The 13,845-nt window shown below is 37.1% G+C and overlaps 1 protein-coding gene across 1 annotated transcript in view; it reads right to left on the reverse strand.

The window, feature by feature from the left end:
- TRHDE (thyrotropin-releasing hormone degrading enzyme) overlaps nt 1-13,845 on the reverse strand; it is a 205,995-nt gene that overhangs the window by 30,673 nt on the left and 161,477 nt on the right. The window contains exons 10-11 of the mRNA XM_010003071.1: nt 9,994-10,127; nt 9,840-9,895 (exon numbers count right to left, since the gene is read on the reverse strand). Coding sequence (XP_010001373.1) covers nt 9,840-9,895; nt 9,994-10,127 — 190 coding nt within the window. The remainder of the gene's footprint in view (nt 1-9,839; nt 9,896-9,993; nt 10,128-13,845) is intronic.

Here is a 13,845-nt window from a genome sequence, read left to right on the forward strand (position 1 = left end):
CTGCTGAACTGGAGAACAGGAGAACGGGAACACAGACTAGCAAAGAGATCTGTTTTAGTTATTAGATTAGTTACTTCTAGACAAACATTGTGGTCCATCAGGTTTTTCATGCCTAAGGAGGCTGTTGATGAACTGTGGAGAAAAGGTGATATTCCATTTATATGACAAGTGTAGAGATAGAGAAAGACCATTCAAAATTAAATATATATTAAGTGACGTATGACATTATACAACATCATAAAAGCACCAACACTTAGCAAGGTACTATCCTGCTTACACTGAAGAAACTGCCAGGGTGACCACTGCTACACAGAAAATAAGCAACAAACTTTTCATTACCACTGGACATGGTAAGGAAATATCCCTGACAAAGAATTCCCAGTAAAAATCTCACAGCAATCAAAAACAGTATTTAAATTAGGTGAGCTTTTAAAGAGTCAGATAAAAGCAGGAGATCTAGATTATATTATGAATCATCACTGTGTATTCAGCTGCATTCTGACCTTGATTTGTTCTTTTCACTGAGCTGCTGAACTTATGGACAGATCCCAGCACATTCATTTTCCCCTTAGGGACAAAGTACCAAATGGCAGTGTAATTGCCAAGGGAAAATTATTACTCTGTTCTGAATTATTTCTATCATAAATCCAGCACCAGTCAAACAGACTCTGTCACAAAATGACAGGGTTGCCTTACAGTGATGAGAATCCCACATACAAGTGCACCATAAATCCCTTGATCCCACCTCCCAAAAAAGTCATTACAAGTCACGCGTTTAAATCAAAATTTGAAAATCCAAGCTGGCAGTGAACTGGTATGCATTGTTGAAACAATGGAAATTAGGTGATTTACTTGCTGCTGGTTTAAAACTCATCCTTCATTGTCTGTTTCTTGTGAAATATGTAAAACATTACCAGCTTTTTGCCTGAGTAATTTTGAAGAGGGAAAACGCAGCTCTTCAGAACATAGATGTGCAACTTGGATTAACTTCATTGCTCTATCTGTGCATGTGTAATGTATCAATAATTAGACTGTACTCTTTAACCCATAAAGTGACAGTTTAAAATAAATTAGGATTCTTATTAATACATTCATTCTTTCAACTTTACACTCAAGTGTGTGGATTAGAATAATTCAACGAGACGTTTAGTGCCAATGAACAATTACATTTAATCATGTTTGGCTTTTCTAAGCCTATTAATTTCTCCTGGACCTACCAAGGGCTGGTCTCCCCACTGATGTATTCTGGATATTCTTTCCCACAGTGCTTTAACAGCCATTCTTTGGAAGCTGAGTGAAAACAGGTATGTTGAACCTTGACATCTAAAAATGCTTTGAGCAAGGTAAAGCAGGGAAACTAACTCTTGTAGTCACAGACTTCTCCTTCAACTCCTGCAAGAATGGGAAGTCAAAGATTAAAAATTTGTGATGACTAGCATCCATGTTTGACAAGTGAAGCCGGAAAAATGTTTCCTCATAGAAAACTAATGGGCAACCTTTAAAAAAAGGCCCTGTGATCTCCAGTATCAAAAAAAAAATCTACATTATCTTCCACTCCCTGGGCTGAGCTGACTTATGACTACATAAGGGCTCTGTTTTTCTAAGACATCCAAAGTGACTTAATAGAGGCATTATGATTTCTACCAGCTATGGACTTCCATGTAAATAGGACAGGAATGCACATCTGCTCTTTGACAAATACAACAACAACATTTAGCTTACAAGCTCATTTTAAATACTAATTTTAATTAGCATTCAGTCTCTCCAGCATCACAGGATTCAGACTATGACCATTTTAAGTGAAGCCTGCTTATTACTATGTTTTCTTACATGCAAAATATTTGTTGATTTGCCAAGAGACATTCAACTCCACACAAGAGCACCTGAAGCATCTTACAAAGAACAGTTCAAATTCAACGTAATTATCAGAGTATTATGTGGCTTAAATTATCTTGCACAGTTTTACAGTTGCCACATAAGCAAAGGCTAATATTAAATGTAATTAATAAACTTTGTTGAAAACTGAAAAAACCCTCCAAACTAAATCCCTCTGTTTTTGTAAAAATGCAACAAAAAATCCTTGAAACTGGTGTGTTCGGTATCTCTCCTTTCCTCTTCTTCCCCATAAAAAACAAACAAACAAACGAAAACAAACAAAACACAGCAAACAAACAAACAAAAGATGGAAGATGAAAGGAAGAATCTTACTGCTGAAAATTAAGGCTATGCAATAAGTTAGGTATGTCACGCTTTGCATCATCACTGAAACCCTGATGTTTGAGAAGTATGTCATTTACACTCATAAATTAACTAAAGACATTTGAAAGTGTTGGAGGGGCTAATAGATGTCAATTTGAGATTATTCAAGTATTAAAAGTGCTGTGTATTTTCATTCTTGATTATTTTTGTAGGAAGGCTTCTATTCCTTAACTTGTAAATTACATCTATGACACGACAGCATGTTTGATGAAATTCAGAATAGAGTTCATTTATTATCATGCACAATATTTTTTTATATATTCTTTTTCCTGTTCTAATCTTTATAATTTGCATAGTGGTCAACCAAGTGAAATATGTGTTTAAAAGCTAGAAAGCTCACATGGAAAGCACCTAAGTCTAATCTTGAAAATACAATCCAAATTTTGTTTGCCAGAATATCTACAGATATGGATATTATTTCGGTATAAGAAACTCCCTATAATCATATTTATAATAAAGGACTCTGAAATTCTCATAAACCTTCACCTATTCTCTTATCTCCATTTTACAGACAGAGAGCAGACACAAACAGTTTAAGTGATTTTACCAAGGTCACCTAGGAAGTCTATAGTAGAAACAGCATCCCAGATTTCTCAAGTCTCCATGCAGTGCCTTAGTCATAACATGGTCCTTCTTCTCATTTATTGCTCAATTCTTAGCTAGAGGAACACACACTTCTAGCCAAATAGGAAGAAGCTAAACTAACACAACATTGCTTTTTAAGGACCTTAGCACGCAGGTCAAAAGACTGTCCTCCTCTTGCATAACCTCAGATTTCAAGTTAAACATTCTCTTGAAGAGTAATTCAGACCTGGTTTACTTAATGTTCTTAGTACAAATTCCACGTACTTCCCCACCTCTGTCATTGCACACCAGTTGCAGCCACCTGCACTGCAACATGGATATATCCATACCAAGCTCACTTCAGATACCTGCTTGAACTATAAGAGACAAAAAACACAGGATTAAAAGACAATGGACTAACAATCATTAGCTAAAAATAATTATTTCACTTCCTTGGAACAAGAGCTATGTTTTCCTGACAGTTTATTCTGTGTTCAGCTAAGAATAGAGTTAATATAGTTTACAGGATAAACAATTACTGCTATCATAACTTAGAAGTACCAGAAATAATTAAAGCACAGGCAAACTTAGTGGCAATGTGGATTAACAACATCACCCAGTTCTACAGGATAGATGTATAAGAAACCAAGACCTACCCCTTGCATTAAACACTCTGCAAAGAATTCAGATCTACAGTTTCACTTTCATACATGCGGAGGAGTCTCCTCCAGTTTCTTCCCTGGCTCTTAGCCAGGCTTAGGATTTTCTATTGTCCAGGATGCTCTTGCCCCTGGAATGTGCTGTTGAAAGTTGCTTTACTGCTCGTAGTTATGCAACAAAATCAGATACACACCACAAAAGCAGAATTGACTTTGAGTGTGCTTCCTCTCAATTGCTTTGACTCTTCTCGTACAAACACATGCAAATGTCAGCTGAAAAGTGTATCGCCAGGTAAAGCAGATATAAAGCCTGTGATACGTCAGAGAACCTATGGACTGACACACAGCATATGGAACGAATGAAGACTACCTTGAAATACTTGCAGCTTTCTGTTTTCTCCAAAAAAGGCACAGATGCTCTGGCCCATTCAGACAGTATTTATGTCAAAGGAAATACAATAACTTTTGTAGGAAGCCATATCTAAATCAATTTCTGGTGAACCATCCCCAAAATCTGCCTGGCAGTGAAAGAGAGTTACTATGGTATCTGCTGAAATAATTCAGATGAGGCCTCATTTATTAAAATAGTAAATCTATACTGCTGTTACTCAAGCATGATACAAAATATTGATCTAATACTCGCTTCCTTAGCTGGTACTCAGAGGCACTAATTAAGGGAGCTGCTTAACATACCTGTTGTTTGCCTCTGTGTTGAACTATGAGGAAATGCAATCAGGAATAATAATGAGGGCTGGAGTTAAACTACATTTTATTCATTTAAATGGCCCCTATATTATTGATCATGAATACCCAAGCAAAACAAGGTCAACAACCCAACTCTGGATGTGGCTGTTGAAATTTTGAAACATGTTCAAGTACATTAATTGGCATAAATGAGAACTTCTGCCTTTGTCAACTACTTACTATCCAGCCCCAGAGTTTTAAACAGGCCCTCAAATGCCTTGACTTTGCCTGACACTACACTGAACAGAACTTTAAGTAACACTAACAAGTGGAACATGGAACCAATTAGCCCAGGTATGTTGGAAGACCTAAAAGGCTACAATAAATGAATTCTTAACCTCTGGAGAAGGAAAACAACAACGAAGATCACTTCAACTCTGTAGTTTAGTTTTGTTATGCACATATTTCCACCAGAAACTTCAAGAAAACATTCTTCCAATTCAACAGTAATAATTCTGGATTTTATATGAAAGCATATAAACTAGTCTCAGTTAAAATATAACTTTTAGTTTCCAGAAATAAGATCAGTTAATCTTTATGGGGGGTGGTGCTGCATCAGGTAGCTGAATGTTAAGATGGTTTTGCCTGCATGGCAATACTTCACACCCAGGAATTAATTTAAGGAATAAGAAGAGGGTTGGCTTTGATTTGTTGGCCTTTTTTTAAATAAAAAAAGTAAAACAAGGGGTCCTAAAGAAATAATTTCCCAGATCTCAAAGGCTATACTTGATTAACTGAGAATTATTTTTAAAATTAATTTCTCTTTCCAAGTCAATGAGAAGGTAATCTGGAGTGGGCATTAGCTTACTTTGTTATTTTAGTCCTGGCATCAACCTTGGAATCAAATGCAGCTGGACAGGGTGCTGGGCCATCTTGTCTAGACTGTGCTTTTGCCAGGAAAGGTTGGACTGGCTGATACAGAAGGTCCCTTCCAACCTGGTATTCTTTGATTCTATGAATTATTTAACAACACTACCACATGCTTTCTCATTAATTCAGTTAAGAAAAAGCTGCTGATAAATATCAAAGAAATGCAGCTAAGAAATATGCAAAAGCTACTGTCAAGTTTTATCTTTGGCCTTTGTTAATCTGCAACCAATGAGTGTAGCCTTGACATGCACCATGCTGTCACTAGGCATATGACCCACCCAAAAGGGAACCACCAGGAAAATCTGAGTATCCAAGGAACTCTATCACTATCTCTTCAACTGCAGAACAGAAGACAAGATAGCAATCAATAGCATGACAGATTGTTAGCATCAAAAAAATGGTTTCCTGGCATGCAAACGAAGCAGGTGACACCTTGGCACACAGTGAGCTGACTGCGGTGCAGGCAGGACCAAAAGGGCATGTGACACACATTAGGTTTCAAGAGATAAAACTCATGGATTCTTCCAGAACTGGAAAGCACAGTATCTGTTTTACATGACAGTAAAATAGGTATCCAGACTCACATCTGATCCAACACTGATTAACACTGAATACAAACCAGACTTGCTTCTTTGTCATAATTTTGGATTAAGTCAAGCAGTTTAATACAGGGAAGTGAATAATCTGAAGATTTAGAGTCCAGCAAGGAAGTGACACAACAACACCCCTGACATTAGGAGGATAATTTATCTTATACAATGACATAAAGTAGCTTTGAGAGGTCAGGTGCATGTTTCTTTCCAATAACTGTCAATGCAATACAAGGTGAGAAGCTCAGATTTACAGGTCTACCTTTGGGATGCCTAAAGTAAAGTGGGAGGCAATGCACCCCACATACTCACTAACCCTTTATCCTATGGAAAGACAAAGACAGAAGAAGGTGACAGCGTTCCTCACACTCTCAAGCAATGGTAGGATCTTTGTTATTTCATGTGACACTACTTATTTGAACTATCTGAACTGCCCTCTGCTCAGTTTAAGTTTAGTTCTATTTGTCTTCGCTCTCCTCTCTCAGCCAACACACCCCATTTACGACAATCAACATATTCTCAAATTAAACTGAAATTCCATACAAAACATCTCCAAAAGATAAAGGATCTTCCAGAAGAAGGGGAGAGTGCCAAAGCACTATTCTTGCTCCGGAATTTGGGGCGTGTATTTCTATATGTTACTGCCAAGGCTACAGCTCTCCAGATCCTCAGGGCATACTAGAGCTGAGAACAGAATTACGCTTCAAAATCTGAAAAACCAACAAGCTTGTGAGAATTCAAACACAGTGGGCAAGCCAAAGCTTTCTTTATTGTTATTATGCAATTCAAATCTGCTTGATTAATTTTATGGAACCAAAATACATCAAGAAGAAAGAAGAAGGAATATATTTCCATCTAAAATGGGCAAAACTTTATGAAATTAAAGTTATAGAGCTTAAAATATTCCTTGGAGGTATCAATTCATTTACGTTGTTTATTTTTGAGAAATCATTATACTGGACAGTAAAAGGATAACAAACATTCTGGAGGAAAGAAATCAAACACACCTTTTTAAAAATAAAATAAAATGTAGTGCTCCAAAATAATTTACATGGGCCATTTTTTCACCTTTCTCCAGATCTAAATATTATTAAATTTTACTAAAGGTAAGACATGTACTTGTTCCACAAACAAAATTATCAGTAAAACTGCATAGAAATATCATATTTGGATAGTGAAAAAAATGAGTCAAAGTCTTCTGGTGTGGAATGGACATTATCAATACGTATGTTTATAGTTGCAGGCAAGATGGTAACGCAACTGTGCAACTAGGGACCACAACTGAGGACTGCATTGCCCTTAAAGTGTTCTCACAAGTCTGGTCCAAATTACCAATTACTATCTCTATGCCTGGTCAATAAGGTTACTCACCTCTTCTCATGTCACAGAGACAATCATATGCATTTAATCTCCCCAACATGCAACATTATATGGGCAGGGATAAACGCACATTGGGTATCAGAGATGAGACTGAATCCATAAGGCAAGTAACAACCAAACTGGTGCTGCTCCACGAGAAAGTAAAGACACTTTCTGCACTGTGCCTTACAGCCCAAGTGGGGAAACCTAAGCTGCTTTCAGGCTGATGGTGACCTTGTGAACACTGACTTTTTGAGGAAATTTAAAGGGTTTACATTATTTTCATAGCCCTGGGAGCTTGCTTTAGTAACAGTGCTGTGTCACATCAGAGCAGCCAACGCAGCAGGGGCAGCTGTGCTGCACTGCAGCCTCAGTATGTGATTCCCTAGCACTTGTCCCAGCAAGAGCTTTTCCATCTGCTTTTGTACTCCTAGAAGTTCAGGCACTCCACCATTAAGGTCTGCACCCAACGCAGTCCTAACAGTCTCCTAATGCCTCTCTAGTCCTACTCATGATCAGGAATATAGCAAGGATTAGGTGTATTCCTGGTATCTCCTTGTCTGGGAGAAGAGAAATGAAAATAAAATTCACCAAATTCTTCTTAAAAAGGAACCATTTAGTCAGCTAGCCAGTTATACTAACAGCAGCAGCATCATAACTGTATGGCAGTTTTTTAATAGGAAAGATGATAAATAAAGTAAAAACAGATCAACAAAAAGTATACACAACATGGCAAGTTTAGCCAGGTTCACATATCTTATTGGTGTTCTTGAAATGAGGAACACAAATGTACTGTTTGCAAACATGCACCTCTTTCCTCCAACCAAACTGGCTTGTAAGGCACATACTCAAGATAATACTGACAGGAATCTGTGCAGAGATTTCAGAGACAAGAATCTAGCTATATAACCCTACTGGAAGAATATTTCCCCAGAAGTAGTATCTATGTATGCACATGTTTATAGACTGTAAATATTTAGGCTCAACTACTTTTTCCATGGTGCAGAACTAGGAAATGCAGAATCAGTCTGCTACAGCTCATGGTTAACAAAAGAAAGTCAAGGTTTTACAATGTGAAGCCTTGTGAAAGACTTGGCAGTGCTCTGGTGCAGTTACCTACAGCAGCAGGATCAGCACCACTGCAATCCTGCTTTGGAAAGCAAGTGGGGAATGCATTACTCATCTAATCCCTGGGTAGTTTTTAGGAAGAAAATCTTGGCAGACAATGAAGATTGGGCCTTTAATCAAGACCTTGCCTTTACGTTTCATGAACAAGACATCCTAGAGCACTGGCTCAGTACTACCTCAGAAGAAAAACACTCACCTACAAGAACTGGCTTAAGAAACAGCTGGTTTCAGTTTCTAGATTTTCAGAGAAATCTAGCCGCATCTGACTGCATTCAGTGAATGGAAAAAAAAAGAAAGTGCCACACTGATTCTGTGTAACTGCATACAACTTCTCTGAGGTGCCATCACCGAAGAAAAAACAGACTGTTAGGTTACTGAACATTTTGTATTTCTTCTAATATTCTAGATATTTCAGAATACTATGCAATATTCTACTACCCAGAGAGCTCACAAATCAGTCTCCTAAAGTCAGAAGTAATTACCTATTTCTAGCTCTTTACTCTTGCCAATGGGAAGATGCCACAGGCAAAAATGAAGGGCAGTGCAAAAAGCAAATGGGTACTCCTTCTCTCCTTGTGATGCCTCCTGCACTAGTACATCTCTGGACTGTTAAGTAAGGGCTAATCACTAGTTTATGTCATATATTCAGTCTAGCACTGGCAGCAGGAACAGAGTGGTGGAGCACAGAACTATGTTTTACTGCAGAGATGCTGGAACATCACTAAGCCATAACTTCTGTGTGACACTGTGCCTGAATCTCAAACATCTCCAGTGACTGTAGTGAAATGTGCATCAGTACTGCCGATTCTCACAAGCCCCTGCTCAAATATGGCTATAAATATGCTGGCAAACAGAAATATCAGGAATTCTTTTCAGGCTGCCTTTGACATCACAGTATTTTACTAACGCAGTGTTCCCAGGCACCTCAAAAATCAAAAAGTTTGACATGTTCCACTACTTTCCTCTCATTTTACAATTTCACTACCAGAATATTGGATGTCCTGATTTCAAAATGGAGAAACTTCTGTTGCCTCAATTTGTAAAGAAGGTATTACCTAACCAGTACTGTGTATGTTATTAACTCTGACCGTAGTAAAACAGAAAATGTTGTATATATTACAGAAATGGTCAAAGGAATTTTCCATTCTGCATGAGAAAGTCTGTTCTACCAGATTACAAGAAAATAAAGGTACTGGGAAAATGATATAACAATACAAGTCAAGCAAAAAAAATTCCTGAAGATTGAAGGTGTCTTCCATCATAAATTAAATACAGCACAAGGGTGATTTAAAAAAAAAAAAAAAAAAAAAAGGAGAGGCAGGAAATTAGGGAGAAACAGAAGAAAAAACCTTTATTCATTAGAGAAAAAGAAAGAGATTATTTATCACCAAAGTGTTAAATTGAACTTGCTGCAAAATTGATCAGATCTCTCTAGACTCGGAAATACCCTCCGGCAATTATTGATCAAGAGCAGTGAATGTGCTACAGACCACGTTCATGTGCAATACCAAAAAAAAACAAACCAAAACAAAAAAAACAGGGAGGAAAGAACCAAAGTGTATTTAAAACATATATAACTTTGAAACACACTCAACTGCTGAGCTAATGATTGCATGAGTTATTGCAGCAGTGTGTATGAGGATAGATTGTCTTCAAGAAAACGTACCTGGCTAGATTGAATGCATCATCGATCAAGCCTGCTCGATTACTGACAGAGATAACCTGTGAGGGGCAAGCACAAAAATTGAACCATTTAGATTGATGGAACAGTGCAGGTTCACCTATCAAAGCAGATTTTAGGGATGAGAAGAGGAGCTTACCTCATGGTTCCTCGTTAGCTGATTAATTAGCAGCCTCCAATTCCTAATATCATAATTAACTCTAAAGTAGCCAGTCTGGTTGATGTTCCCCAGCAACCAATTTGAGTATTCCAAAGTGGGAATTCTGTGGTGTTCTGGAAACAAAGAACAAGATGGGAAGGGGACTTGGTTTAACATTTTTAAATTCTAAAGATTTATCTTTTAAATTCTCTCCTTCTTCACATATCCATGAAGGATATGTTACTGAAGGGAGTAAAATTAATTACAAGACTAACAAAAATATTTTGTTTGGTTCATGATTTCCTTTATCTGTTCAGATGTAGAGAGACACCAGCTGACATTCCTATGGGAACCTTTTACCCACACAGAAATACAAAGGTGGGTTTTTTTCCTGGCAAATATAATTTATATTAGAGGTGCCCATTTTAAGTTTGGTACCCTGATTCTAGCTATGCTAAAATAGATTTCTAGAGCCAACTCAAATAATTCAATGCATGTGCTATAGGGAGAAGACTAAATTTGTGATAAAAAAAACCCAAACAAACAACACCTAAATTCTTAAGTGTTTCTGCATGTAGTTGATGAAGCTTTTACGTTGGATTTTACATTAAAGTATTTCCAGTTGTACAGCATTTAGCTACTACGCACGAAGAGGCTTCCCTTTGGAGTTCTACTAACTAACCTGTTCTTCCTCTTTCTCCTCTTTTTAAGTAATCACTTCAGGGCTGAAAGTCTAAATTTATTCCAGTATTTATACAGTCAGGCAGTCCACAACTACTTGCAGAACTAGGTATTTCAACAATAAAAACGCCCCAAATCACAATACATACTTCTTTCACTAAAAAAAGAATAGTCATGGAATGAACTGTTAAGGCTTTGACATTTCTTAAAGAGGCCTTAAATCTAGTAAAGTATCATGACCAAGCTAATCACGAACCATAACTCACTAAAAATTAAAAAAAAAAAAAAATTCCTAGTATAATACAGTTAGGTTATACACTGTTGACAAAAGGAACAGTGCTCTAATGCATTTTTTAAATTAAAAAGAAATATATACTATTTGTTTTATATGTAACTCCATCAGCAAATTGGTGTGCTTGAATTCCCTGACAGCAATGTATGGGGAAAAAAGCTAACAATTCGATCTTAACAATTCACCCATACTACCTAGTACCTGAACTTACTACAGAAATTGATTTGTTTTAGCCTTTCTTATAAAAAAAAGTAATTTCTGAGGAAATAATAGATGACTAGGACTACTAATAAATGTTATGCTTCTCCCTTGACTAAATATCTGTAGCAAATACACAAATAACTATCATTTTAAGATGCAAAAAATACAAAGAGCAGCAAGACTCTAATCCTAAAAAAGACGTAATTATATGTTTAACTTTAAATTCAGGGAGTTGCGTTATATCCAAAAATACAGATAAAAAGTTGCAAGATTAAAAAAGAGTCCTCTTCTCATCTGGTAGTTCTGACATCATTAAAATCTCTTAAAAATACAGTTCTTAGTAATATTAAGCCCAGAATAACTCAGTTGTTACCTATTCACTCCAATAGTTACTGCCCTTTTAGGGTTTGCCTAACTGCCTTGCACCAGTTCAATATATATACAATTGAGGAAAATAAAGTATACCCCCCTGGTTTTAGTTAAAATATTAATTACATCCATTTAGCTATCTGTGTTAAAGTATCAGGCAGACACATTCTTTAGGAGCCAATGGATCCTGCAGAATGGGACTAAGTGAGGAAACCAGGATTACGTCCTACAACTCTGTGGGCTTCCCAAGCGTTCATACTGTCAAAGCACCTAAGTTGCTTCTAAAATGCAATCTGATTTGGAACAAGGTTTTAACACTGCATGTCCTTCCTTCCACAGGGATCTGTTAAACTCTGGGCTACATAGCCTAATCCTAAGCAACCTCTCTTCAACTGCTATACTAAAGTTGCTACTCTGTTTAAATTCTTTTTTCACTGGATTTTAAGTCAGAATAACTCAGTTGCTCCTGCCTACTTCAAGAAGACTTGAATCCTGGTTCCAGTGTAAAGCACCAGATCTAACGAAAAACATCACTGCAGAAATACTGTTAAAGATCATAACAATTTACAGTATAGTGATAAAGGCATTTTCTTAGAACAGATTTGGATCAAATATCTGCTGTGAAAAAGGAAGAGAAAAATCTGAATTTGCATCTACCCAAACCTATTTAGTTTATCCAGCATGATGCTCTGAATGTAGCCTGTCACCCCTAAATCTCAGCTGTGTTCCTTGTCAACCTAGTGGGCTTCTTAAGAGCAACAGTAAAAATACCTGTTTCTACATCTAAGAGAGATTGTTGTGGGAAACTACGACTTTTAGGGTTTCCCTGGGTCTTCAGGAGTGTACTGTCCTGTTGGGTCAGGAGCAGGCTGCTCACACCTGGCAGAAAATCCTACCACCTTAACACAGTAGTGCTTTCAGTCCATGCTTTTCTGTTGCAAACCAACCTCTAAATGCCACCTTCACTCAAAGTAGCTACTTGTAACTGGTTCATTCCTGCACCTCTGTGACTCCGCAAAATGTACCAAATGGGCTATGAACACACATTAACCAACAAATGGAAATTTTCAAAATCAGATGTAATAAACTACCTACATTTTTTTCTTGAATATTTGTATCGAATTTTGATCTCCGAAGTAAGGAAATGACTGAAGTGAGAAAATTACTTATGCTTTAGTAGAGCACTGAATGATACTTGTCAGTCAAGTATGACAAGTTCAAAATAACCTATTTCACACGTGACAGCTGTGCAACACCTCCAACACATATTGCTTTACGGGAGAACAGTATCTTTTCAAAGCTCAATGACATTATTGCTGTTTTGGTCAGTTTAAATCCAACCATAATCCCTTGCTATTATTTTTCGATAAGACCACTCATGTATTGACCTTCTCCTGAAATACAGGACAGGAATCTTTTATGCCTTTCCAGCTCATATAAGAAGGTGGTTATTTAAAGGGACTGACTGATGCATGTGTTTTGTGTAGTTCTATATAATTTACTGGAATCTGATGTTTGAGTCTGTCAATTCTCATACCTTCCTATAAAAGAAATTCTTTCTTTTGGTAATTACTGCACTGCAAATGTCTATACACCTCAGCAATTTCTCCACTTACCACAAACACATCTATTAGTTTCCTGCTAAAAGAATTATACCTGGGGAAAAGGCAGTCATTCAGTGTTAAGCCCTATATTAAACCAATCATGACTTTCTAAACAACAACAAATATTTCATTTAGGAAGAAAACTATGTTCAATGGTTTTAGTTCACCTCTTAAAATTAAATATAAAATACATATGCAGTTGTAGTTCAGATTAAAATATTTTTTTTAGTCATCTTCCCTCAGAAAGTGTTTTTCCTTGGTCATGTTTTGTCTGGATGCCTCAGAAAATAACACCACTCTGAAACTTCTGGTTTTGCAACATACATCCAGAAGACATTGAGAAGGAAATGGTTAAGTTTTATGACATTTATTTGGAAGTAAAAAAATCAGTTATGGACTGATTCTCATTTTCTCTGCTCTGGAATTCTGAGACAGTCCTCCAGCTGGTGCTATCTGCATATGGCTTGAAGTTCTGAGCTCTCCCAGCTCTCAAGTGTGTAGGCTGTTCCTTCACACAGCAACATGAACACCTTGTGAGGCAGGTCTGGGTGAAGGGCACCCATCTGTAAGACACTGCAACAATGCTGAGAAGGGCATGGGCTAAATGCAGTGTTCAGATTCACAGCTGTAATTTAACTCTTCATTTTATACAACCCCCAGCATACTAAGAAATTGGTTTCTGTTGGTAAAATCCCCACTGGGAAA

The sequence above is a fragment of the Chaetura pelagica genome, unplaced genomic scaffold (genome assembly GCF_000747805.2).
Source record: "Chaetura pelagica isolate M959 unplaced genomic scaffold, ChaPel_1.0 scaffold288, whole genome shotgun sequence".
In the NCBI taxonomy this organism is placed as follows: Eukaryota; Metazoa; Chordata; class Aves; order Apodiformes; family Apodidae; genus Chaetura; species Chaetura pelagica.